Source organism: Ovis canadensis, chromosome X (genome assembly GCF_042477335.2).
Source record: "Ovis canadensis isolate MfBH-ARS-UI-01 breed Bighorn chromosome X, ARS-UI_OviCan_v2, whole genome shotgun sequence".
NCBI classification, from domain to species: Eukaryota; Metazoa; Chordata; class Mammalia; order Artiodactyla; family Bovidae; genus Ovis; species Ovis canadensis.
The window spans coordinates 15964725-15992053 of NC_091727.1; the positions used below are offsets into that span (position 1 = coordinate 15964725).

Here is a 27329-nt window from a genome sequence, read left to right on the forward strand (position 1 = left end):
AAAAGTATGTATTGAGGGCTTTCTCTGAGCCTGGCATTCTCCTGGGTGCTGAGAATACAGGCGTTTCATGAGCACAGCCCCTGCCTTCATTTCATTTACCACTTGGCTGGGGGCAGTCCATTCAACAAGCCCTAAAAAGAAACAACTCAAGGAAGTTCCCTGGTGGTCTAGTGGTTAGTTATGATTCTAGGCTTTCATTGCTGGGGCCCAGGTTCAACCCCTGGCAGGAGAACAGAGATCCTGCAAGCCAAAAACAAAACAAAAAAACCCAAGCCCCTTATACTGGAGAGTGGGACCCGCCAGGATCCTCTTTGTCCATGGAATTCTCCATGCTAGAATACTGGAGTGGGTTGCCATGCCCTCCTCCAGGAGATCTTCCTGACTCAGGGACTGAACCTCTGTCTCCTGCATTGCAGGCAGATTCTTTACTGCTGAGCCACTGGGGAAGCCCCACTGGTGTGGGTAGCCATTCCCTTCTCCAGGGGATCTTCCCCACCCAGGGATCGAACCCAGGTCTCCTGCATTGCAGGCACATTCTTTATTGTCTGAGACAAGGGGAGCATCTAAATAAGTGAGCCCATATTCAGGTAAATACATAGCCTTTAGGGAGGAGGAGAGGAGAATACCCCCTACTAGTGAGGAGCTGTTTTTCTCTTGCCTTCACCTTTCTGGCAGGAACACTTAACTAAAAAAATAAGTCCTTGAGCAAAAACATAAGAATAATTAATGCAGACAGAAAGTGGGATGCCTTTTAAAGACTTGGAAAGAAAGAAATGATAGCTCTTTTTTGTTGTTGTTGTTTTTTTTACTGAAATGATAGCTCTTGAAGACTGAAAACATAACCTCAACAATGATTTCAGCAGCTTTACAGAGCTTGAGTTCAGGCTTGACAGTAATCTCTTTGAAAGCATTTAAGATAAAATTGTAAACAAAGAAGGGGTCTATAAAAAATCAGGTTAGTCTACCCCAAGGAAGAAGAGAGTCATCTGAGACCCAGAGAGCCAGGCAGAAGCTATTCTTTCTCTCTCCCTTCTGCTAAGTTGTTTTCCTTAGAAATGGATCACTAAGCATGGCCCTCTTGCAAGAATAGAGGAATCAGACTCCACCTTTTTCTTTTTTCTTTTGGTAGACTTCACCTTTTGAAGAGAGGGGCATTAAGGAACTTGTGGACAGATTTTTAAAATGCTATCACCTCCATTAAGGACGTTATAAGAAGCAGACCTCTGAAATTCATATTTCTCACTGGAGCCATAATAGCTATGTTTCTCTTGAGCACTCAGTTTGCTTTTATTTTTTTTATGTTGTGTTTCCCTCTGTAAATTGTGTTTCCCTCTTTTCTCAGCTGTCAAGAAGCTCAAAATAAAAATTTGGCTTACCTCTAGCTTGTGAACAAGGCATGTATTTCATGTAATCAACTCACCCATGACTTCATCTTATTTTTCCCAATCCTTTTATCATTTTCACTTTCTTCTCATTTCTTTCTCTCCCTCTCTATTTGTATATAAATGAATGATATGACATATATCTGTATCTCCACACACATATGTACATCATGGCATATCGTGTGTACGTTTACAAGCCTTCCAAATCCCTTTGAAATAAGAATATATATAACTAAAACAAAGGGCTTCCCTCGTAGTTCAGTGGGTAAAGACTCTGCCTGAAAATCAGGAGACCTGGGTTCAATTTCTGGGTTGGGAAGATCCTCTGGAGAAGAAAATGGCAACCCACTCTAGTATTCTTGCCTGGAGAATCCCATGGACAGAGGAGCCTGGCAGGCTCCAGTCCATGGAATCGCAAAAGTCAAACTCGACTTAGCAACTAACCACCACCACCAACTAAAACAAATACAATGAACTATTTTTCATTCCTCTTAGGACTTGAGGTCACTTGCATAGTCCTTTTGTTTTCTTAATAAAGATAACTATTGATTTTTTTGTTCCATATATCAGTTCAGTTCAGTCACTCAGTCATGTCTGATTCTTTGCGACCCCATGGACTGCAGAACACCAGGTTTCCCTGCCATCACCAACTCCCGGAGCTTGCTCAAACTCATGTCCATCCAGTTGGTGATGCCATCTAACCATCTTATCCTCTGCTGTTCCCTTCTCCTCCTGCCTTCAATCTTTCCCAGCATCAGGGTCTTTTCCAATGAGTCAGTTCTCCACATCAGGTGGCCAAAGTATTGGAGTTTCAGCTTCAGCATCAGTCCTTCCAATGAATATTCAGGACTGATTTCCTTTAGGATGGACTGGTTGGATCTCCTTGCTGTCCAAAGGACTCTCAAGAGTCTTCTCCAACACCACAGTTCAAAAGCATCAATTCTTTGGCGCTCAGCTTTCTTTATAGACCAACTCTCACATCCATACAGGACCACTGGAAAAACCATAGCTTTGACTAGACGGACCTTAGTTGGCAAAGTAATGTCTCTGCTTTTTAATATGCTGTCTAGGTTTGTCATAGTTTTTCTTCCAAGGAGCAAGCGTCTTTAAATTTCATGGCTGCACTTACCATCTGCAGTGATTTTGGAGTCCAAGAAAATAAAGTCTGCCACTGTTTTCATTGTTTCCCTATCTATTTGCCATGAAGGGATGGGACCAGATGCCATGATCTTAGTTTTTTGAATGTTGAGTTTTAAGCTAGCTTTTTCAATATTGTATTTTCAAACAATACAGAAAATCATGAAGTAAAAATACTCCCAAGTTTCACCTCCCAGGGAAAAACATTATTAACATTTTGATTAATGTCCTTCTAAACATCTCTTTATAAACCTACAGGCAATTCTATAAAAAATGGATTTTTTAAAAAGCTTACTGTGCTATGTAGATTTTCTAGGTCAATTTAAAAAATGCTTATAAAAATAAAAAAATGTTTATTATTTTTAGTAGCTGCATGGTGTTCTCCTGTACCATAAATTAACTGCAGTCTGTTTTAACACTGAATTCCCCAGGTAAGTTAGAAGCAGCATTACCGATAGATTTATTCTGCATCTGGCTGGGACTTTTGCTTTTCAGAAGGTGAGGAATAGTGGCCGAAGTCATCAGCTTTATATACTCTAGGCATTTTTATATAGAGTCTAGGTTAATTATCGTTGTTGTAGGTTTGAAATGTCAAAGCTGGACTGAGGTGTTCTGCCTGTGAAGTAAAATAATGGTACTTTCCCCAAAATTTACAGAAATAATTAAAATTAATAGAAGGAATTCCCCCAATATTGAAATTTATTCTCATATAAGTTATTAAATCTTTGGGGCCTGCAACCACTGCTTTGTATTCTCTCATAAAAAATAGCATACGATTTACACAAATTTTCATAATGAATTATTTAAGGCAACATGTCAGGATTTCATGACAGTCTGTGACTGTCAAGAAGCTTGGTCATTGGACATCTGGTTCCATCAGATATAAATAGGGAGTACTCCTGAGAAAAACTCCATCCCCGCCCCAATTTCATCAAGAAAAAAAATGGACTCAGCAAACCGAGTTTGCTAAAAAAATTCAGTAACGAAACGACTGGTGGAAAAAGCGGAGTACGTTCAATGTGTATTAAGCGCCAACTAAGGGTGGATGGAGAACTGTGCTAGAAGCCAGGGCGGTTCAGCCAAGGCGAATATGACGCAGCCCCCATCGCGCAGGAGCTCGGGATCTGTAGGCGGTGCTGAAAGCTCTGGTGGAGGGGCAGGACTCAAGACAGGTGTCCGAGCCAGAAACCGCAAATTCTGAAAGCCATTACAAGTCTCCTGCCTTGAAAGTCACGAAATATTTTCTCTCATCCTCCAATCATTCGGCCTCAGTTCCGAAAAACAGCAACCAAAACAAAAGCACAACAATGTGTCCCCGATCCCGCTCCTTCCCAAACACTGAAATATTTCTGAACTTTTCCCGTAGGATAATAAAGGTACTGGTACATCGCTCCTAGGAAACTACCAATCCCAGGAGGCTGCACACACAACACAGTGGCTGAAACTGAAACTGAAGTCGCTCAGTCGTGTCCGACTCTTTGCGATCCCATGGACTGTAGCCTACCAGGCTCCTCAGTCCATGGAATTTTCCAGGCAAGAGTACTGGAGTGGGGTGCCATTTCCTTCTCCAGGGGCACAGTGGCTACTCTCCCGCATTTCGGAACGCCGCATTACGCTTCAATTCTGATCCGGGTCTGCGAGCCGTGGCCGCGCTGCCTGCTGGGACTTGTGGTCCGCTCCAGAGTCCCTTTCTCCCTTCACGCAGACTCGCGCGGCCTCGGTTCGCCCTTCGGCCCTGCAGAAGCCCAGCCCCTGCTTCAGAGCTCCCTACCCCCAACCCGTCCTGTCCCCTCGGGGGCCAACCTCCTCCGGTCACGTGGGAGCCCTGCATGCGGCGATTGGCGGAGGGGTTCAGGGGCGGGGCGCGAGGCCCTGAGAGGTTCCGTGCCCCTTGTCGGGCCGCTTGTTTGGCTGCTGCCGTCACCTCATGGCGACGCGGGTAGAGGAGGCTGCGCGGGGAAGAGGCGGCGGCGCCGAGGAGGCAGTTGAGGCCGGACGGGGCGGACGGCGACGCAGCCCGCGGCAGAAGGTCAGTGTGGGGGCTGCCCACCTTGTTGCCGGGGCGGGGAAATGCTGGGGCTAGCTGTTTCGGGGTCCACCTCTTCACTCTCTCCGGTTACCTTTTAGCCATGGGGCGAACATCCGGCCCTCTTCGGTCCCGGGGGTGACGACAGTGGGAGCAGGTGGGCAGAGTGAAACCAGGATGGGTGGGGTGGGAGGGCTGATGGTTGGGGACTGGAGGCGCGCGGCGGAGGCGGGAGAGAGGGCAGGGGGCGCACCCTGGTGAGAGGGGGAAGGGGTGCTTGGCGGGGGCGCGCCAGGTGTGACAGCCACGTGCGGCCGGCGTCGCGGGGCCCCGGACACCAGGTGTTCCCTCTCCCAACCCCCGCCCTCCGCGTGCTTCCCGTGCTCCTAGAGCTGGGCACCACCGTCGAGGGGCTGCCGGGGGTCACGGACTCGCCCTCGTCGCGCCCGGCAGGTGCGCGGGGCGCGCTGCGCGGTGCGCGCTGCGCGGTGCGTCCCAGCGGCGCGGGCAAGGCTGTTGCGCAGTAAGATAACGGCGCGGGATCCGGGACTGCGCTGCGCCCCCCTTCTCCCGCGCCACTGCGCCGGCTGGCGAGCGCGGCCGCTCGGCCCCCGGGACCCAGGCCCTGGGGCCAGTGTCCCGGTGCCAAGGGGTTGGCTGCACGTGGGGCGGGCGGTGGGGAGAAGATGCTGGAGGACCTGGGTCCCGCAGACTTGGGAGGAACATCGCGGATAGCCGGTCTTCCCAATGCAGCCCTCCTTCCCCCTATATTTCTCCCCCTTTTCTTACTTTATTTACCCCCCAACCCAACCCGGTGAGCGGACAGTGGAGCGCTTCCCCTATATTGCCCTTTGGTCTCTCTCAATCTGGGAGTTGCGCTGGACCGTTCCCTTGCCTTACTTGACTCACGTCAAGGAGTTTTCAGTGTCTCCCTGGATACAGGAAAATCAAGACCTTCAGAATGGGAGAATTCTACTTGTTCTGGAGTCAGTGGGTGGAGTTCGAAAAAGATTGCACAACGAACCGGGTACAGGGTTTTCAGGGCCCAGGAAGAGAAAGTGCAGGGAAACGGACTGGAAAGGTGGAATCTCATCTTGTTCTTTGCCGGTGAACAGATTGAAACGTTCAACTTGTTGGACGTCTTGCTTGATCACTCGGGGCTGTTTAATGTTACTTAATTATGCATTTGAATACTCATAAAGATCACTCCTTTAGGAAATTGCGAAATAATATTTTTCTAATGCGACTCGTGAACTTAAGAACAAAGGTTGGTTTTCCCTCTGTGCAGAATGTCAAGAATTAGTTTTGGGGGGCCTGTTTCTAAGGTTAGGTGTTTTCACGTCTCTGCATGAGAGTGTCACTACTTCTCAATTACCTTTCTCTCTCTCTCTTTGTACTCAAAAAGAAAGATCCAGTGCTTGAAGGACTGAAAAAGAAGCTGTGGACTGAAGTACCTCTAGGGATTCAACACTGTCACTTTGGACACCTCACTTATTCTCTGAGGGTGGGGAGCCAATCTCAGTGTTTGATTTTGTAGGTCCCCCAGAGGAGGACTTCAATGAAAAGCCATTGTAATTGAGGACATGAGTTCCTTTTTATGCCCTTAGCAAAAGGATAAAAAGTCTGAATTAGGAACTGAGATTTAACCAGCTAGCATTTTAAAGAACCAAGAAGTAATGACCCTTTGAGTAATGACCCCTCTGTTTAACAGCTGGATGAGAAGAGACCTGTGTGTCTGTATTGTCTCATTTTTGTTGACTTACATCAGGCACCTTTCTTCTTTGCTCAGGCTATTCTGGGCATCTTTTTTCCTTTTGATTTCCAATTGACTGTGACATGGAATTGAAATGCATGGTTAAACATTAGTTTTTGAATTTTCATTAAAAAAAAGAGAAAGATGAATATCTTGTGTTTGTAGAAGTTACTTTTAAGTTATTTCCTTAGGACCCTTCATTTTTTATTTCCTCTGGGCCAGTAGCTTGAAAACATATTCCTAATTCTAATTTGACCTCTGCCCTATTTTTTCAGGAAGCAGAAATGGTGTTTTAACTGATTGGGTTGTTTTGAAAATATTGAAGGAATTAAAGAGGACAGTGAACATTTTGTCACTTTTGGGTTACATTATGGGACTTAAAGTGAGAGACTATTGGAGATGGACTTTGTTGCTTCCTGTTTGTCTTAATCATCTTGTCATTCTTGACCTCAGGTAATTTTGCATTGTTTCATAACTATGGCTGATTGAACGGTCTCTTGAGGTACCTTTTCTGTTTTAACATTACAGTACATTTCTAAGAGTCTCTTGAATTGTCTAAAACTGTGTTGAGGTGATAGCCACTTGCTATTGTGCCTGTTGCTATTTAACTGTTAATTAAAATTAAGTAAAATTAAAAATTGCTTTCCTCAGTATTCAAACCACATTCCGTATGTTCAATAGCCAGTGTGCCTGGTGGCTACTGTATTAGAGTAGATGTAGAATATTTCCATCATTGCTCATTCATAAAGTTCTCTTGGACGACACTGGTCTAAAAAGATGGGATATTACTTTGTTAAGTATTCCAGACATTTTTTAGAACCCCGGGTTCGTTCATAGTACTTCTTAAATCCCTATGTAGAATTTGTGGGGTTTTTTGTTTGTTTCTATTTTTACTAGAATTTGTTTTATAAGATCGAGTTTTCAAAAATTAATAGACTTTTTTTTTTAGCAGTTTTAGGTTTACCAAAAATTGAATGTAAATTGCGGAGTTCACAGGGAACCCCTTTGCCCTGTTATTTATATCTTGCAGCATTGTGGTACATTTGTTACAGTTGATGAGTCAATATTGATAACCTTCCTACTAACTAAAGTCCATAGTTTACATTAGGGTTCACTGTTGGTGCTGTACCTTCTAAGAGTTTTGACACAAGTATAATGACATACATACACCATTACAGATATCATACTGAAGAGTTTTACTACCCTAAAACCTCCATCCCTTCCTCTCTTCCCCCAAACCACTGGCCACCACTGATCTTTTTGCTGTCTCTATTCTTTTGCCATTTCTAGAACGTCTTAAGGTTTATTTTTCCCCCCTAGATTTTTGCTTGGAGTGTTAAAAATTATTTAACTACTTTTAAACTTATTTTTAGGTCAGATAGGAAGGATAAAGATATATGGGATCTGTGCTCAAATTAGTGAAATCTTACATTTATGTGGTGACCTGTAGTGTTGATGGCATATTTGCACATACATTAACTCTGTCAGCATCACTCAGATGCTATGGAGAAGGATGAGCAGCTGTCACAGTCTTCATTTATAGATGACAAATTGCTCAGCAAGGTCATGGAATTAGCCCAAGGGGTGAAGCTGAGTCTGGAACCCAGTATCCTTTCATCATGTTGCTGCTTAGTCGCTAAGTCTCTAAGTCTTGTCTGACTCTTTGCAAGCCCATGAATCGACACTACAGTAATAAATAGGTGGTGGTGGGCAAATGGGCTTCCCAGGTGGCTCAGTGGTAAAGAATCCGCCTGCTGTGCTGCTGCTACTGCCAAGTCGCTTCAGTCGTGTCCGACTCTGTGTGATCCCATAGACGGCAGCTCACCAGGCTCCGCCGTTCCTGGGATTCTCCAGGCAAGAACACTGGAGTGGGTTGCCATTTCCTTCTCCAGTGCATGAAAGTGAAAAGTGAAAGTGAAGTCACTGAGTCGTGTCCCACTCTCAGCGACCCCATGGACTGTAGCCCACCAGGCTCCTCCATCCATGGGATTTTCCAGGCAAGAGTACTGGAGTGGGGTGCCATTGCCTTCTCCGTGCCTGCTGTGCAGGAGACACAAATTAGATCCCTGGGTCAGGAAGATCCCGGTTGGGAAGATCCTCCGGAGAAGGAAATGGCAAGCCACTCTAGTATTCTTGCCTGGAAAACCCCATAGACAGAGGAGCCTGATGGGCTACAGTCCATGGGGTCACAGAGAGTTGGACACGACTTCGCGACTAAATAACAAACAACACTGGGCAAATAGTATGGATTTGAAGTCAAGACTCGTGGCTCTTGCTGCATATTAGCTTTGTAGCTTTATAGCTTTGAGCAGGTTTTGCAATCGTTCCAAGTCTCAATTGCATCATCTATAAAGTGGGGCTGATGCTAATCCCTAACGCATAGGACTGTTGTAAAGCATAAGCTTTGATGTGACACGTTCAGCACAGTGCTAGGCATGTTAGAATTTTACTTGGTCTGGAGGGGAGCATATATGAAAGGTCAGTTTCTGTTGCTTTCAGGGTGCTATTCTGTAAATCTTTCTTGCGTGTGTTCTCAGCATGCTCGGTCGCTTCAGTCCTGTTGGATTCTTTGCCCCCCATGCACGGTAACTTGCCAGGCTCCTCTGTCCGTGGGATTTCCCAGGCAGGAATATTGGAGTGGGTTGCCATGCCCTCCTCCAGGGGATCTTCTCGACCCAGGGATTGAACCTGGATCTCCTGCATTGCAGGCGGATTCTTTACCCACTGAGACACCTGGGAATCCCAAATCTATCTTCCAACCTTTGTATTCTTCCCTCTTCCCAGAACCTCCCTGTGATTGACTTAATGAGGAAAAATCAGGTCAGGGTGGGGTGAGAGTATGGGATAGAAAGAAACCATTTGATTATCTTGTTTTTCTCCCCATTTGCAAACTTGATGATGAATTTCCACTCTGCTAGCACAGAGATTAAGTAATAAGAATCAAAGTGATCTTCTGTTTACAACATTGTCACCTAATTCTATCAGCAAGCTTTGGTAAATTTTATTTTCATGGAGAAGCAAACAAGCAAAGCAGTAAAAAAGGAGATCAGACACAGCACATACCACCTTCATAGATCATAATATGTATATCACAGTCATTTATGATGTTATGGAAGGTGTTGTGTATGTTATTTTGTGTCATTTATATTGGTCTTGACTAGAGAAGTTTTGTTTAGGGATGTACATGCCAAATCCAGAATCTGTAAAACAGGGTGCGTGTGATTTGCCTTTGTGTGGAATACTTCACAGGAGTCACTGTAATAGTTTTCTTTTCAATAGATATGCTGTTCAATTTTACACTTTTCAGAGTTGTGTTTCAAAGGAAAGGAACTCACTGTTTCGTGCATTGCGCTAAGCACTTAGAATGTCTTTGCATTCTAATATCTCCTTACCTCTGCAGAATAGATGGTAGCCCTGGGTGTCAAAACAAAACAACCACCAGAAAACGTTACTCTTATTAAATAACAGAGCTCAGAGTTGGTGACGTTGGCATAGAGCTGGTATATAATTGTATAGTTGATAACACAACCAACGTACTTGACTGCATGGACAGATTCTGCTTACCCAGGGAGTTTTAACCTAATATCCCAAAGCCTGTGCCTCTCCCTCCCTGCAGCTTTCTTCCCAGTTACTTTTTGTTTGGTTCTAATGTGATTATCAGTAACTTTTAGTTATTATAATAGATGTGACAGTATTTAAGTGTGCAAAGTGGTATATAGATTTAATATAATATTCACCACCGTTGAGAATTAGCTATGTTTAGAATTTTCCCAAACAGGGCATTTCTCGAAGAGGATAAACTAGGTCAAGTGACCCTTTAAGAGTTTGAACTTTGAGTGTTTTTTTCCTTCATATGTTTTTATGATTCAGTCTATTTCCTAGTTGAAATTCTCTTAAATGTTCTTACTTGAAGGAAACATAATAAAATCACCAGTGTTGTCCTGTTGACATAATGTTATTAACATTCATTGCTCAGGGTACTGATTTGCATTCTGTATTACATTTCCAAAATGTCCCCAGGACAACCCTCATTACCCACCACTTCCTACTCCGTAGTCTGCCATGAATAATATTGCTAAGCTACCACTTTTTCATTTTTCTTCTTTCCCTATTCAGAGCAAAGTAGAATGGTTTGATGAGGAAGATGTGCCAGTAGCTTGGAAGCACGTTTCATTAAGGATGTTTTAGATTGACATGTGGGTCATATTAAAAGTGAGAATGAAAAAAAAAAGTGAGAATGGGGACTTCCCTGGTGGTCCAGTGGCTGAAACTCCACTCTCCCAGTGCAGGGGGCCAGGGTTTGGGTTCAGTCCCTGATAAGGGAGCTGAGCTCCCACATGCTGCAGGGAAGGTACTGCATGCCACAGCCAAAACCCAGTGCAGCCAAATAAATAAATAAATATTTTTTTTAAAAAACATAGGCATATTGCCTAATTTGCAAGTGCACCTTTATTCAGATATTATTATAAACAGTTCTGTTGCATGGTAGCAATATATATTCACTGTATCTAATCTTCTCACAGCTCTAGAAGGTAGTTCCTGTATATCTCTAATTTATAGATCAGGAAACAGAGGTTGACCTCCCGTGGCCACACAGCAAGTGGTATATTCAAAGGCCAGGCTTTTTGGGCTCCGAAGCCATTAGCCATATTCCATGTGTCTTGTGCTTTCTAAACACATTTCTTGAGGATAATAAATAAAAATGTACTCTTCATTGAATGTGACTAAAACTTGGTAGTAGGTAAAATGAGTAATCAGTTCAGTCACTCAGTCGTGTCCGACTCTTTGTGACCCCATGAACTGCAGCATGCCAGGCCTCCCTGTCCATCACCAACTCACGGAGTTTAACCAGGCTCATGTCCATTGAGTTGGTGATGCCATCCAAACATCTCACCCGCTCTCATCCCCTTCTCCTCCTGCCCTCAATCTTTCACAGCATCAGGGTCTTTTCAAATGAGTCAGCTCTTCGCATCAGGTGGCCAAAGCATTGGAGTTTCAGCTTCAGCATCGGTCCTTCCAGTGAACACCCAGGACTGATCTCCTTTAGGATGGGCTGGTTGGATCTCCTCGCAGTCCAAGGGACTCTCAAGAGTCTTCTCCAACACCACAGTTCAAAAGCATCAATTCTTCAGCACTCAGCTTTCTTCACAGTCCAACTCTCACATCCATATATGACTACTGGAAAAACCACAGCCTCGACTAGATGGACCTTTGTTGACAAAGTAATGTCTCTGCTTTTGAATATGCTGTCTAGGTTGGTCATAACTTTCCTTCCAAGGAGTAAGTGTCTTTTAATTTCATGGCTGCATTCACCATCTGCAGTGATTTTGGAGCCCCCCAAAATAAAGTCAGTCACTGTTTCCGCTGTTTCCCCAACTATTTGCCATGAAGTGATAGGACCAGATGCCATGATCTTAGTTTTCTGAATGTTGAGCTTTAAGCCAACTTTTTCACTCCTCTTTCACTTTCGTCAAGAGGCCCTTTAGTTCTTCACTTTCTTCCATAAGGGTGGTATCATCTGCATATCTGAGGTTATTGATATTTCTCCTGGCAATCTTGATTCCAGCTTGTGCTTTTTCCAGCCCAGCATTTCTCATGATGTAAAAATGAGTAATAGATTTTGCTAAATGAAAAGAAATTAGGAAGGGTGGGGTTAGGTCTTTGAGGGTATAGGGAAGCTATAGTAATCCAAGAACCAGGGGAGTTGTGAGTCTTACAGCTTTTGTTTCATCCTGTTACACCCTAAGTTGACCTTAAGATGTTTGATTTAGGAGATGTATTGCAGTGTGACTCCCTGTAAAGGCACCTCCAAGTTTAATTGGGATGAATTGAAAAGGAGAGGGTTTAGAGAGAGACTCTGCCAAAGTCTACACAACGTAGTGTTAACAAAGAGCTGAAGGGGTCGGGTTAAGTGGGATAAGACAAAGAGAAGGCCAAAGGAAAAAAGAGAAGGTTTGATGTTTCAAAGGTGCATCATGACTGGTCCACATGGAGCTGGTGAAGGATGATGTCATGAAGTCAGGACAGGGATGCTGCATTGAGGTAACTCATAAAAGGAGAGGACCATTCTACCTCTCAGGAGTCTGTGGCTTGAAGATGCTAAATGTGTGGCCCAACCCCTGTCCCTTTGCAAAATAGATTAGGCCCAAGCACATTTCAGCAGCTTTATGCATTAAAATCTCATTTCCTGATCCTTCTGCTGCCTAGATAGGTGTTTAGGCTGACATAGGTATCTCTCAGATTGCTGTTAATCTCTGAATTACACTTTTAGAGCTAGAAGTGATTTTGCAAGTCATAGAGTCCAGCATCCTTCCTTTTAATAAAAGAAATGGCCATAGAAGTTAAATGTGAAATCAAATGCCATCATTCTTGGATTAAAAGGCAGATGACCTGCACAATTTAAGATGTTAGCACCGACCACTCTAGATAGTAACACTGACTCCTTCTTGGCTTCTTTACAAGTAGGAGAAATCAGGTGCCCTTGCCCTAACTTCAGCACTGGTTTGCCCCTCTTTTCTTCTCATTTACCTCATTAATGCCCCTGTTCTTTACATGCTGTGACAATCATTCTAGAGCCTTTTGCTGGCTAAAGTAACAAGTTGGGACAAATCCTCGGGATTTCCCTGGTGGTCCAATGGTTAGGACTCAGCACCCTCACTTCCAGGGCCCCAGGTTCAATTCCTGGTCCAGGAGCTAAGATATCACCCTTTACGATAATTTTGAGGATTCAGTGAAGAAGTATATCAAGTACTGTTGGAGAGGCTTCCGAATGAACCAGAACAACAAAGAAAGGTGAAGGGCAAATGGTTTATACCAAATCTTCCTCACTCACCCGTGTAGATTACAGTGATAGGGACTGTAGTGCCTTAACCAAAAGGGAAAGGGGCTGACTGTTAGGTGTGGTCCTCCCACCCAATCCTAGGGCATGTTCCCTAGAGATGGATCCGCTTGGTTCAGGAGCTGTCTCAGGCTCTGCTTTCGCTGAGCTGGCCTCGCATCTCTCTGTCCCTGCTCCACCACGGCCAGGGTGGCAGTTCTCAAGCTTTTCGGTTTCAGGGCCCTATTGCATACTCAAAAATTATTGAAAACCCCAAGAAGCTTTTGTTTATGTGGGTTATATATCATGATAATTCCCGTGTTTACAAATTGAAACAATTTTAAATTATTATTCACTTAAATCAACTGGCCTTGTACTAGTTATCTATTCCTCCTGTATAACGTATTGTCCCCAAACTTAGCACCTGACACAACATGTACAATCACGGGAGTCTGAAAGTGACTTCACTGCGTCCTCTGCTTCAGGGCCTCATGGGCTGCAGTCCTCTGAAGGCTTGAGTGGGCACGATCCACTTCCAGGCTCACATTCGTGTGGTGTGGGCAGGATCCAGTGCTTTGCAGGTTGTTCCTCATGAGCTGCTGGCTGGAGGCCTCCCTTGCTTGCTTGCCACCGGGCCTTTCCATAGGCATCTCACAGCATGGCTGTTGACTTCATCGAATGAAGCAAGATAGAGCACCAGCACAGAAGAGGAGGAAGCTGCAGTCTTTTGTCACATAATCAAAGAAGTGACAGCCTCCCTTTTGCCAAATTCTCTCAGTGTTAGAAGCCAGGCACTAGGTCCAGCTCACACTCAAGGGGAAGGAGGAGAATTCTACAAGGTCATGAATAGTAGGAGGAAGAAACTGCATACCACACATTAACATAAATAATGTTGTTTTAAAAGTTAAAAGTAGCTTGTTTTCCAGAATAAAAATTGAGAAGAATGGCATTGTTTTACATTTTTGCAGATATCTTTAATGATTGGCTTAGTAGGAGATAGGTAAATTCTCAGACCTGCTTCTGCATTCTGTCTGTGGAAACATGCCATTTTAGTTGAAGTGTGTGAAGACAGTCTAGCCTCACACACATTTGTAGTTGGAACAGGGAGGAGTATTTTAATAGCCTTTTTAGATAATTGTGGGAATTCTTGATACTACACCAAAACTCAGCAAATAGTAGTTCTTGAAGGTTAGTTGGCAGTGTGGGTCCTGAAATCTTATGTAACTTTTTGTACTGTTTTAAAACTATGGGTCTATTTTGCACTTTGGATGTTTTTTCTCATGCATCATTTTGTGGTATCATCCATTAGTCATTTAGAAAATACTGGTTTACTGAATTGTGTTGATATTCGAAATGTTATCACACTTTTTACAATATCAAAATCACAGAATTCATCAGAAAAGTCTTTAAGTATTTGGAAGCTTCCGGTGGCAGATAGTTTTCAAAAATTCTGAATTTTGCTTGAAAACTCAAATTTTATCTTTGGCAACAAATACTGTCAGTTGTTTGCCTTTAAGTGACAGACTCTGTTCATATATATTGGAGAAAATATACCTGCCAAATACCCAAGTCTGAATAAACAGTGGTGAGCTGTCTTTAAAAGAAATTATTGTTAGGTAAAAGAGTAGTCCCCCCCACCCTCCGCCGGTACATCAAGATGTAAGACAAAACCCATGACTCCTAGTATAGTTTGGTGCTGCTGCCTTGATTTTTTCTAAGGAGCCAGCAGTGTTACTCATTATTGTTTTTGTACCATCAGTACAGATGTCAACACCAAAAAAGACATGCCATTTTAGTATTATGAAAATAGTTTTTTAACTTGCAGACTACCTGGAAGGGTCCGCAGACTATACTTGAGAACCACCGCCCTCCAGTTTTATCAGAAGTGGCGTCTGCTTTTTGTTGTTTATTCTGTCAGAAGAGAATAGGCTTATTTTTCATGGGCCTTTCCCTAAGACTTGTTGTGAGGAGTGTGGCATCCCAGTTATCACTAACTCAACTGCTTTGTCTTGCTACTGGAGCAATTCAGTAATCCAAGCAACTGGAATATGTTTATATTAATTCTTGATGACCAGTATAAAGTTAGGTTTTATTTGCTAAGGTTTTGAATATTTGAAATCATGATTTACCATGATTCTTTGTTCATGTGTGTGGGGTAAAATATACATAACATAAACGTGGTCATTTTTAGGCGTACAGTTCATTGGCATTAAGACATGAACAGTGTTGTGCAAGCTGTACCGCCATCCATCTCTAGAACTTTTTCATCTTCCCAAACTGAACCTCTGACTCCATTTCCTCTCCTCCTGGAAGCCACCGTTCTGTTTCCTTGCTTTGTGAATTTGACTACTCCAGGTATTACATGTAAGTGAAATCAGACTACATTCTTTCGTTCGACTTTTCATTTAGCATAATGTCTTATTCAAGGTTCATCCGTGTTGCAGCATGTGTCAGAATGATCTTTTTAAGGTTAAATAATATCCTAATGTAAGATGCAAGTGCGCCTTGAAGATAGTGCAGGTTCTAGTCCAAACCACTGCAATGAAGCAAATAACACAATGAGGTGAGTCAGACGAATTTTTTGGTTTCCCAGTGCGTACAGTTATTTACTATGATTCTTTGTGCTCTGTAGTCTGTTAAGTGTGCAGTAGCATTATGTCTTAAAAAAATGTACATACTTTAAATACGTTATTGTGAAAAAAAATGCTAACCATCTGACAACGCAGAGTTGCCACAAACCTTCAGTTTGTAAAAAGTGCAATATCTGCAAAGCAGAATAAAATCAGGTATGCCTTTACCATACTTTATTTTATTAGTTCATCCATTGATGGGCATTTGGGTGTTCTTTATGTTTCTTAACTTTAGATGTGATTCTTTAGGACATTTCCTGTAGAAACACTACCTCCATTCCAGGCTCTGTACATGTAGGTCTCAAATCATGGCATCTTCTTCCTCACTTCTTACTTTGCTCCCTCGTTTATCTGTGTAATGAAGTAATACTGTCACTGTCTCAGAATTGTAAGGCTAAACTAAATAGTGTATTTTAAATGTTCAGCACTTAGCAATTAGTAAATGTTAGGTTTTTTTTTCCTTCCTTCCTCCCTCCACTCAGAACTTAGTCTTATATACACTGTTAACCCGCTTTTGTGTGTTCCAGGTATCTCAAACTGATTCTACTTGGGAAGAGTTAACTATCCATGATGAACCTTTTTTTTAAACTGGTGAAGTGACTGGGTAGATGGTCTAGCTGTACTTTCAAATTGAGGCCAAGTTTAAATGAATTGTTTCAATTTTCAGAATTGTTTTAAGAAGGAGATAAATCAGAATGGCTGCAAAAATTCCTGCTTAGTAGATCCTTTTTTTCCTCCTCTATAATCCAATTTCTTACTATAATGTAGTGTAAAGATTTGGGGGGACAAACCCAGAGGTCTGTCAAGCAGGGTGAAGGGAGAAGATGATATGAAATGACTCAAGACAAACTCCTACAGTCTTCAGACTCTGAGCCTGGGGTGTGATGGAGTAGTGAAAAAGTATAGTATTGCTTTTTATAATACTTCTTATAATACTGGTCATGGTGAGCGTTTCAAATGTCTAGCACATAGTTTGGGAGATAACTTTATAGAATAAAGTTTCCTCCATTTACTGGCTTCTGTATGAATATGTTTTTATACTCACATGTCCATCCAGGACCAAATGCTTTTTTTCCCTTAATTACACCTTGGAGATTGGTCCTTACTGACATGGCACTGCCTTACACTCTTGAATAACTGCCTCCTTTTACCTTGTATGGAAGACCATTATTTATTTACCCAGTTCTGTATCAGTAGACCATCTGGTTCCTGTGCGTAGCAACAGGTGGTGGTGTTGAGTAGCCTTTGCCCTTGAGTGAGAATATCTGTGGAATAAACTTCAGTGGACTCACTGGTGAAAGTGAATGTGCATTCAGACATTCAGAAATAACTGCTGAATACCTCTGCAAAACCAGTATGCTACCAAGGTAGACTTCCCAGGACCTTGTTTGCCCACATGAAGTTTTGTTTGTTTTAAATCATCCTTTTAAATCTGGTCAGTGTTCCTTTGATTTCTATTTTCATTTGTATTTCTTTTAATTATGAATGAGGTTGAACTTCTTTTTTTTTTCTTTTTGGCCTTGCCACACAGCATGTGGGATCTTAGTTCCCTGACCAGGGATCAAACTCATGCCCCCTACAGTGGAAACACAGAGTCTTAACCACTGGACCACCAGGGAAATCCAGGTTGAACATGTTTTCATATGTTGGGCTTTTTTTTTAACTGTAATCGGATTGTTCAGAAATCCTTGAAAATTGAATCTCTGACTTATTTGAAGCCCTATGAATGTTGTCTTCTGGCTAGTCTGAAGTTTCCAATTAATATTTAGTAAATTGATTTTCCTCTTCTTTAAAAAAATAAATTGGCTTCTGAGTTTTCTGAGAAAGCTCTGGGCTGTCCCAGAACCCCGGGTTTGAGCCCCCTGGTCCTGTAGCAGATTCCCGCCACTGTCTCTTTTGCATGTGGTCATGTGTGTGTTTCAGTGCTCTTCTTTCTTTTCGTCCCACCCTCTCCTTCCCCCACTGTGTCTGCATCTCTGTTCCTGCCCTGCAGATAGGTTCATCAGTACCATCTTTCTAGATTCTCTATATATGCATTAATATATGATATTTGTTTCTCTCTGACTTACTTCATTCTGTGTAGTTGGCCCTAGGTTCTCACACCTCATTAGAACGGACTCATGCATTTCTTTTTATGGCTGAGTAATATTCGACTTCTGTATTCATCTGTTGATGGACATCTAGGCTGCTTCCATGTCCTAGCTATTGTAAATAGTGCTGCAGTGCACATTGGGGTACATGTGTCTCTTTCAGTTATGGTTTCCTCAAGGTATATCCCCAAGAATGGGATTGTTGGGTCATATGGTAGTTTTATTCCTAGTTTTTAAAGGAATCTCCATAGTGGCTGTATCAATTTACATTCCCATCAGCCATGCAAGAGGGTTCCCTTTTCTCCATACCCTCTCCAGCATTTATTTTTCGTAGACTTTTGGATGATGACCATTCTGACTGGTGTGTGATGATACCTCATTGTGGTTTTGATTTGCATTTCTCTGATAATTAACCATGTTGAGCATCTTTTTGTGTGCCTTTTAGCTATTTGTATGTCTTTGGAGAAATGTCTATTTAGATCTCCTTCCACTTTTCTAATTTCAAAAGTGCATGAACCTACCAACTCCATCCGTTTAAAGAAATAGTTAAAAAAATACATATGAAAATGTAAGTTTTATAGTAGATTTGTTTGTAAAAATTTGTATTTGGAAAAAGCCTCTCAAAATACAGGAAACTTAGGAAAGAGGTTTGTATTTTCAAAACCGAAGAAGACGTGTCTCGGCCATGCTGAGAGTGGGAAGAACCTGGTGTCTGTGGCTTCTTTCCTCGCCTAGTGGCCAGGCAGGCGTGTGCTCTGTCTTCGCTTTCCTTCTTCGTAGTGGGGGACTCCTAGAGGAAATTATTAGAAACGTAGGCTTGAAGATATTTTTACAGATAATTTAGTTTAATCTTAAGACACAAAAAAGTTTTAGGAAAACCTCTCAGTGTCTTAAATACAATCACTTGAAAGTATTTAAAGATATCTCTACCCCCAAATTAGTGATGTCTTACCTCCCTAAATCCCAGAGTTACTTACTGCTAAAAATTCCAGGTCTTTCCCAGTGTTTACCTAAATTCATGCTGGTATATCTAGCATGCTAGATTTTTTTTTAAGATGCTTAATGTCTTAGATTTCTTTTGTAACTGCATGTTTGACTTTGAACTTTTATTTTCCAAGGCTTATGTGTGAAGGGAGGGGAGCGGTGTGATGGTGAGAACATAGGCTCTTGAGTTTGACAGACCTGGTTTTGAGTTTTCCCATCCCCTTTTACTGACCTGAAGATGATCTTGGGCAAGTAACTTCACCTCACTGAGTCTCATTTTCCTTGTCCGGAAATAGTGAGACCCACCTCTCAGTGGAGTGGAGAAGGTTAAGTGGGAGTAATGGGCCTTGTAAGTTCTGAAGGTTCCCGTTACCTACTTGAGAAGTTTCTCAAGACTCTGGGGACCAGAGGCGAGTTCAGGATTTCTGCCAGGGGTGAGGAAATGAATCTGTGCAAGCAGCCTTTTCCCCTGTGCCTCCTGCGGCCACCCAACCCTCCATGGGCAGGACCAGCCAGGACCAAGTGTCTGCGCTCAGCACGTGCCTGGCGCTGGCCGAAGGCATTCAAGCTGGTTTAAGCAGATGGTACTTGAAATAATTAGGAAGCGAACGTGGGTGTTAGCTTTTTTGTTTTTCCTTCAGACCGGTCTTAGTAAAAGAACAGCCATCATTAAAAACATTGAAACAAAATAAGCCAAAGAAAAATGGTTCTTTAGCTTCAACAATATTTGAAGGAGCGGAAGTGAAAGTTGTTGTTGGTGGTTTTTTTTTTTAAGTTTTTATTTATTTACTTGGCTTTGCCATGTCTGTTAGTTGCATAATGCCGGATCTTTAGTTGCTACAGGCAAACTCTTAGTTGTGGCATGTGGGATCTAGTCCCCTGACCAGGGCTTGAACCCAGGGCCCCCTGCATTGGGAGTGTGGAGTCTTAGGCATTGGACCACCAGGGAAGTCCCAAGTGAAAGTTTTAAACTTTTATTATTATTATTATTGGGCCATGCCATGTGGCCCAGGACATCTTAGTTCCCTGACCAGGGACTGAACCCAGGCACTCAGCAGTGAAAGTGTAGGTCCTAACCACTGGACCTCAGGGAATTCCCAAAACCATCTGTTTCTAGATGTATTTCCTCCCAGTGCTTTCTATGTGTGTATGTGTATATACATAATACATGGTACATGCTGTTTTGTAATTTCTTTTTATATGTAAACTTTGGGAGCATCTCTCCCCATTATTAAATCATTATTAAATAGACTGCTGTATATTTACTAGAAGGTCAGGCAGGGTGTGGATGTTTGTACAATAGACATAGGCTCGTCAGAAAGCAGTATGTTGCTGTGGTTAAGAGCATGAACTCAAGTTAGATGCCAGGGTTCAGATCTTTGCCCTGCAATTTACTGTGACCTTTGGCAGGATGAAATGACGACCCACTCCAGTATTCTTGCCTGGAGAATCCCATGGATGGAGGAGCCTGGTGGGCTACAGTCCACAGGGTCGCAAAGGGTCGGACACAACTGAGCGACTTCACTTTCACTTTGGCAGGATACTTAACATTACCATGCCACAGTTTGCACATGTGTAAAGCAGAGACAATAATGGTAACTGTCTCAACATAGTTGTGAGGATTAAATTAGGGAGTACACGAAGTACATACCGTAGTGCCTAGCTATAGTATTTGCTGAATAAGTATTAGCTGTTGCTGCTATTGTTTATATAAGAGATTGTACCCAAGCAAAGATGTCCAGAATGGTTGTCAGAAAGGGCAGAGTAGGCTGTATGATATAGAATTCTGTGCTTAAGGAGATGAAGACTGAGAAATCATTTACAATGTAAATGAACTTGTTGGCCCTAAGAATTTGCTTCATATCAAATGGTCCAGTGCAGAACCTCAAGTAGGAAAAGTTGGGGCCTGCTGTATTGAGAGTACTTGTAGACCGTTAATAATCAAGATAATCAAGCTGGAACTGGACTTATTCATAAACCAAAGAGTTTATAGAGCCAGAGTAAGTCTTTCATTAGCAAATGTTAAGAATAAATCAAAATTAATTGTACAGGAGAGAATGGAAATGTAATACTGTCTTGCTTCTAATGACTAAATAATAATAGTGGTATTTTCTCAAACTAGTGTGGTTGCACTTAGACACTTCCCATGGTTTGTTTTCAGCAGCCATTTGACCCCTGTGTTTTCCGCTTATTGGTACTTGAGCACCTTTTATGCATAAGCTGCCATTATCTAGGAGCATGTACATACCAAATAAGTGATAACATAATATGTGTGACAGGAGTTTAGAGGTGAAAGGAGTATCTGGAAAGACAAAAAGGTAGTGTTAACTAAAAATAGAGAATGATGAAATAATATTAGAAGGATAACATGAGATGTAATGGCTGTGCACTATATAGATTAACTTAATATCCTTATTTATGCTTGGTACCACCAGCTGTTAATTTGAGTTAGTTGAACATTTTGGCCTTTCTAAACTCTTTTTTTTTTTCCTGTCTGTGGTAGTCATAATTGACCTATATGCTTTTAATCTGAAAGCCAGAGTAACTTTTAGTTAAATTTCCTATGACATTTTGAAATAGGTTGATGAATATACTGTGAGTTTTCTCGAAAATTGGGAGAATGAAGGATAGCAATAAGAGAAAATAATTTGCAAGTCATATATATGATAAGAGACTTGTATCTAGGTGTGTATAAAGAACTCTTATAACTCAATTATAAAATAACAAATAACCCAAATTTAAAAATGGGCAAAGGAGCTGGATAAATGTTTTTCCAGAGGAGGTATACAAATGGTCAGTAAGCACATGAAAAGGTTCTCAACATCACTAGTCATTAGGTGAGATACCGTCACGCCGAATACCATGGCTGTATCAAAAAGACAGACAATAACAAGTATTGATGAAGATGTGGAGAAATTGGAACCCTCACCCTAAACAGAAATATTTTCCTCTGGGGAGAGAGATTAGACTTGCATTGCTTTTCTGATTTCTGTTTAATATGTAAATTGCAGCTTTGAAAATAAACCTTATTGAGGTAAAACATACATTCAGACAAGTATACACGTTGTAAAAGCTTAGCCTTAATGAATTTTCGCAAAGTGAATGTCTGTGTTACTCCATCTAGCTATTACTGAGCACCTCAGAAGCCCCTACACTCAGTGGTAAACACTCCCTTGATTTCTAGCACCAATGATTGGCTTTCCTGTTTTGGAACTTTATATGTAAATGGTTTCCTGTGGTGTTTTCTATGAGACTCATCCCTGTTGCTGCATCTAGCCGTACTTGGTTCTCTTTGGTGGATGGTATGAACACACTACAATGCATCCATTCTTCTGTTGATAGAAATTTGGGTTGATTTCATTTGGGGGCAATTACAAATAGTACAGCTTTTAAGATTCTTGGCCTTTGGCTGCACATCTGTACATACTAGGGTAAAATCCTTGGGGTAGAATTAACTAAGTTGGAAGGTAGCCATATTGCGAAAGAGGTTTTAAAAGTGGCTGCACCAGTTTATTCTTGCAAAAGCAGAGTTCTTGATTTATCAACATTCAACTATAAAATATAAGAATTTAGTTCCTATAATCTCTCAATTCCCTGCTACTTTGATACTTTAAATTATCTTCTTTAAAAATTATCTTCATTTCTTCAATTGAATACTATTGAATAATTTGAAATAGTAAATCTCTGTTCTCTAACTTTGTAATGTAGCTTTTGTCCACTTGTGATAAGAGAAAGGTATTAGCCACCTCCCCATCAGTTAATTTTCTTTAGAAAAGGAAGAGGACGTCTTTATGCAGAGAGGAAATGTACACAATTTAAATTTGTGCCCCATCACATAACCAAGTAGTGTTACAAAGGAGAAAACCACCATCTCCCCCGTGAGTAAATGGGTTGACCAGGATGCTAGAAGAGAAAGTAAGTTTAAAGTACTGATGGAGAATAAAATACTAGAATGAAGCCTGCTCTCCCATGCCTGCTGTCTGTTAGAGCAGTGGTAGCTGCTTAACACCTAATTCTCACAATGTCTGTGACTTTTAAGAGAGCAAGGTATTCGCTTTCTCATTTAGTAGTCCAGTGTGGGTGTTCTTGGTAAGAAGGGTGGCTTTATGTGTGTGAGCTTAGGGGCCCGAGCTGCTTTCATCCTATGGCTCTGCTGTCTCTTAGGGTCTTGGAGACCTCTGTCCAGCCAGAGTGGGAAGGAGATGGGGGAGAAAGAATGTGTGCTTCTCAGAAGAAAGGTTTTGTTGCAGAAGGGAAAGTCATCCCTCTGGCTCACATTTTATTGATGGGAACTTCGCATGAGAGTCCCGGTCATGTGAAAGGGGCTGTGAAATGTCGGCCATCCTGAGCGCTCGGCCAGCAGTCCTGGCTCTGCAGGATTTTGGAGGAGCCTGGGTTACTGCTGGACAGTCAGTGAGCCATCTCTGCTGTACCGTGCCCTAGAGGCTGAGACCTGAGAAAAGAACATTCATTAACTTGGGATAATTTCATGTCTTTTAAGGTACTAAGTGTTTTAAGTGGTGAATTTTTATAAGGAAGTAAGTTTATTTTGTGTGTGTGAAATAAGTTTAGATGTACAACTAAATGGCATTTCTTGTTTCCTTTGCTACCACTCAGTTGTATGATTTGTTTTAACTTTAATTTTATTTTACTTTTATTTTTATTGGAGTGTAGTTGATATACAATATTATGTTAGTTTCAGGTGTACAGCAAAGTGAATCAGTTGTATATATATCTCTCTCCACTTTTTATCTTCAATTCTTTTTCATATAGGTCATTACAGAGTATTGAATAGCATTCTCTGTGCTATACAGTGGGTCCTTTTTTATCTGTTTTATATTTAGTAGCATGTATATGTCAATCCCAAACTCCCAGTTTATCTTCCTCTCCCTTTCCCTCCTGGTAACCATAAGTTTGTTTTCAACATCTGTGACTCTACTTCTGTTTTGTGAATAAGTTCATTTGTACCCATTTTTTAAATTCCACATATAAGCGATATCATATTATATTTGTCTTTCCGTGTCTGGCTTACTTCACTCAGTATGACATTCTCTAGGTCCATCCATGTTGCTGCAGTTGGCATTATTTCATTCTTTTTTTTATGGCTAATATTCCATTGTGTATATACTGTATATATACATACAACATCTTCTTTGCCCATTCCTCTGTTGATGGACTTGTAGGTGGCTTCCGTGTCTTGGCTGTTTAAATAGTGCTGCAGTGAGCATTGTGGTGCATGTATCTTTTCAAATTATGGTTTTCTCTGGATATAGTCCCAGCAGTGGGATTGTTAGATCATATGGTAGCTCTGTAGTTGCTTAAGGAGCCTCCATGTTGTTCTCCATGGTGGCTGCACCAGTGTGCATTCCCACCAAGAGTGTGGGAGCATTCCCTCTTCTCTACACGCTCTCTACCATGTGTGGGCTTCCCTGGTGGCTCAGCTGGGAAAGAATCCACCTGTGATGTGGGAGACCTGGGTTTAGTCCCTGGGTTGGGAAGATCCCCTAGAGAAGGGAAAGGCTACCCACTCCAGTATTCTGGCCTGGAGAATTTCAGGAACTGTATAGTCCATGGGGCTGCTAAGAGTCAGACATGAGTGAGTGACTTTCACTTTCACACTTTCACTTTCTCCAGCATGTATTGTTTGCAGATTTTTTGATGATGGCCAGTTCTCACTGATGTGAAGTGGTACCTCACTGTAGTTTTGATTTGCATTACTCTAATCATTAGTGTTGTTGAGCATCTTTTCATGTGCTTTTTGTCCATCTTAACTGGAATTTTCTTACTCTTTACAGTTAGGTCACCTCTCAGTGAAGCTTAGAAACTACCATATTTATATCCATTTTACAAATGACTAAGAAAGAAAAAAGCTGTCAACCTATGGTGTGTAATTGATTATAAACACTGATTACATTTAATTTACTCTCCCCTCCCATCTTTTTTCTCCTCTCCCTTCCCTCTAGTTTGTGATTGGCACAATGGAAGAAGCTGGAATGTGCGGGCTCGGAGTGAAAGCGGATATGTTGCATAACTCTCAGTCCAATGATATTCTTCAACATCAAGACTCACACTGTGGTGGTACAAGTAACAAGCATTCCTTGGAAGAGGATGCACGCAGTGACTTTATAACAAAGGGCAGGAGTTTGGTGAGCCCGACGTACTGCACACGAGAGTCACGGGAGGAAATTCCTGGGCGAGAGGCTCGAACAGATCCCCCTGATGGCCAGCAGGATTCAGAACGCAGCAGGAACAAAGACAAAACCTTAGGTAACGGCCTCGTTGCCTCTGCTTGGGGCTGCGCACTTCACGTATCGCTCCTGTGACCTGTGTTTCCAGCAGCACAGGCCTGATGAGTGAACATGGCCAGTGTCGAGAGCGATGTTGCTCAGCTAACACTTCGGTCTTTCTCAGCGAGGCGGGCGGCCTGTTGCTGCAGTGGCGTGCAGGGGCCAAAGTAGCAGAGGAGGGAGTAGTCAGGGATGGGCTTTCGTGGAAGAAATCTGGGGACAACTTGACAGAAGTAGTATTTTGGGTCGGGGGTAATGGGGGTCATGCTGCCTTGCTTGTGGGATGTTAGTTCCCCCACCAGGGGTTGAACTTATGCCCTTAGCAGTGAAAGTGGAGAGTCATAACCGCTGGACCACCAGAGAGTTCCCACCCAGAAGTAGTATTTGACTTGCCTTGTTTGCATCTTTAATGTAGTCTGACCAAAATTCACTGTGAAAACTATAGATTTATTTGATCATTTTATTTCAAACCTAGTCACAAAACTTTAGAGGTGATGTAACATTAGGTGTAGTTCAGGAAGTGGGTTAAGACTGGGTTTTCAAGAATATGTTTTCTTTTTCCTGCTGTGTTTGAGATTTAGGACTAAGATTGTGGTATGGTAAATCTCATTAGGAAATCTGATTTTCCCTTTTATTTTAAGGTTACTGGTTGTTCCTAAGTTTTTCATACTTGTTCTACCTGAGATTAACAGTGTTTTATTTGTTTGGTTCTCTATATGTTGAGTTGAGATGATCTTCCTTATTAAATCCATTTTTTGTTAACTTGGAGAACTTAAAAATTTGTAGAAATATGAAAAATAATATTAATTCCTTGCAAACAAGACAAATTTCTTCAAAATCAGCCGCCCCAGTTAAATGTGTAAAGGCAGGAGTCTTAGCAAGTTACATATCATGTTACCATATGACACAGCAGTTCTACCTCTAGTTATATTTCCAAGAGGGTTGAAAACGTGTGCACACAAAATCCTATCTTGGAGTGCTTGAGTGCTCAGCCATAGAAAGGAGTGTATCCTGATATAGAAGTGGGTGAACCTTGAAGATAATAAGCGATAGAAAACAGATACAAATGGCCAAAAATTACACAGTTGCACTTAATATGAAATATCTAGAATTGGCAAATCCACAGAAACAGAAAGTAGAGTAGTAGCTAACAGGGGCCTGGAGGAGGGAGCCTGGGGAGTTCATTGGCGTGGGATTTCTTTTTGTGGTGATGAGAATGTCCTGAAATTAGACAGTGGTGATAGTTGTACAACTTTGTGATAATCCTCAATTGTTCACTTTAAAAGGGTGAATTTTATGGTCTGTGAATTGTATCTCAGAAAAAAAACAGTGAATTCTCATAAAAATTGCAGGTTACCTTATTATTTCTAATTGTATTCAATAATCATATTTAGTCATTTCTTTAAAAATTCTTATTGATCTTGGGCCAAGTGAGAGAGGATTTATTACTAAAATTTTCTGTGGATAGGAAAGCATTCTGTTTTGAAATTAGCCTGCTTGTTTTCATCATAGCAATCTGTACACCGTATATACCAAAGTCATGTTCAATATACATAATATAATTTTTCACCACACTACACGGCCTGTGGGGTCTTAGTTCCCCAACCAGGGATTGAACCCATACCCCCTACAGTAGAAGCATGGAGTCTTAACCACTGGACCACCAGGCAAGTCCCCCACATATGTATTTTTAATGAAATACCCTTCAGGAAGAGTGAACATTTAAAAAAATAAAAATGGTACCTACTACCCAGCTGAAGAAATAAAATGTATCACTTATTTCAAAACACCATTTGTCCCCTCCTATCTCAGCCACCTGCTTCTCCCTGCCACAGTCCTTAAAATAATACTGTGTTCAGCTCTTTTTCCCAAGGGAAGTGCCATCTTGACATCCCTTTTTTTTCATACTAAATTTGGTTAACACACGGAACATGCTTACTAAGTCATGAGAAGTTATTTAAATTGCTCAAAGGAAAAGATCTGTGTCACCAGTGATTATAAGTGTCTTAGGCAGAGAGTAGCAGCCAAAATTCCCTTTGAACTTCCTTCTGTATTCGTACTTGGTCAGGAGGAAGCTTTTAAAAATATTTTGCCCTTTGTAACTTGCCCTTTGTCTTAACTTGGATATCAGTAGTTAAGCAAGGGAATTTTTAAGCCTTCAGCAAGTTCTTTTCACAGATAGCTCACAGTGTTATTGAGTGGAGAAATTTGGGGTAGAGATGG

The 27329-nt window shown here is 41.8% G+C and overlaps 1 protein-coding gene across 1 annotated transcript in view; it reads left to right on the top strand.

Annotated features, from left to right (window-relative positions):
• Positions 1 to 3981: 3981 nt before the first annotated feature.
• Positions 3982 to 27329, top strand: part of TXLNG (taxilin gamma) — a 44429-nt gene continuing 21081 nt past the window's right edge. The window contains exons 1-2 of the mRNA XM_070291375.1: positions 3982 to 4548; positions 24783 to 25086. Of these exons, the coding sequence (XP_070147476.1) occupies positions 4447 to 4548; positions 24783 to 25086 (406 nt within the window). The 5' untranslated portion in view covers positions 3982 to 4446. The remainder of the gene's footprint in view (positions 4549 to 24782; positions 25087 to 27329) is intronic.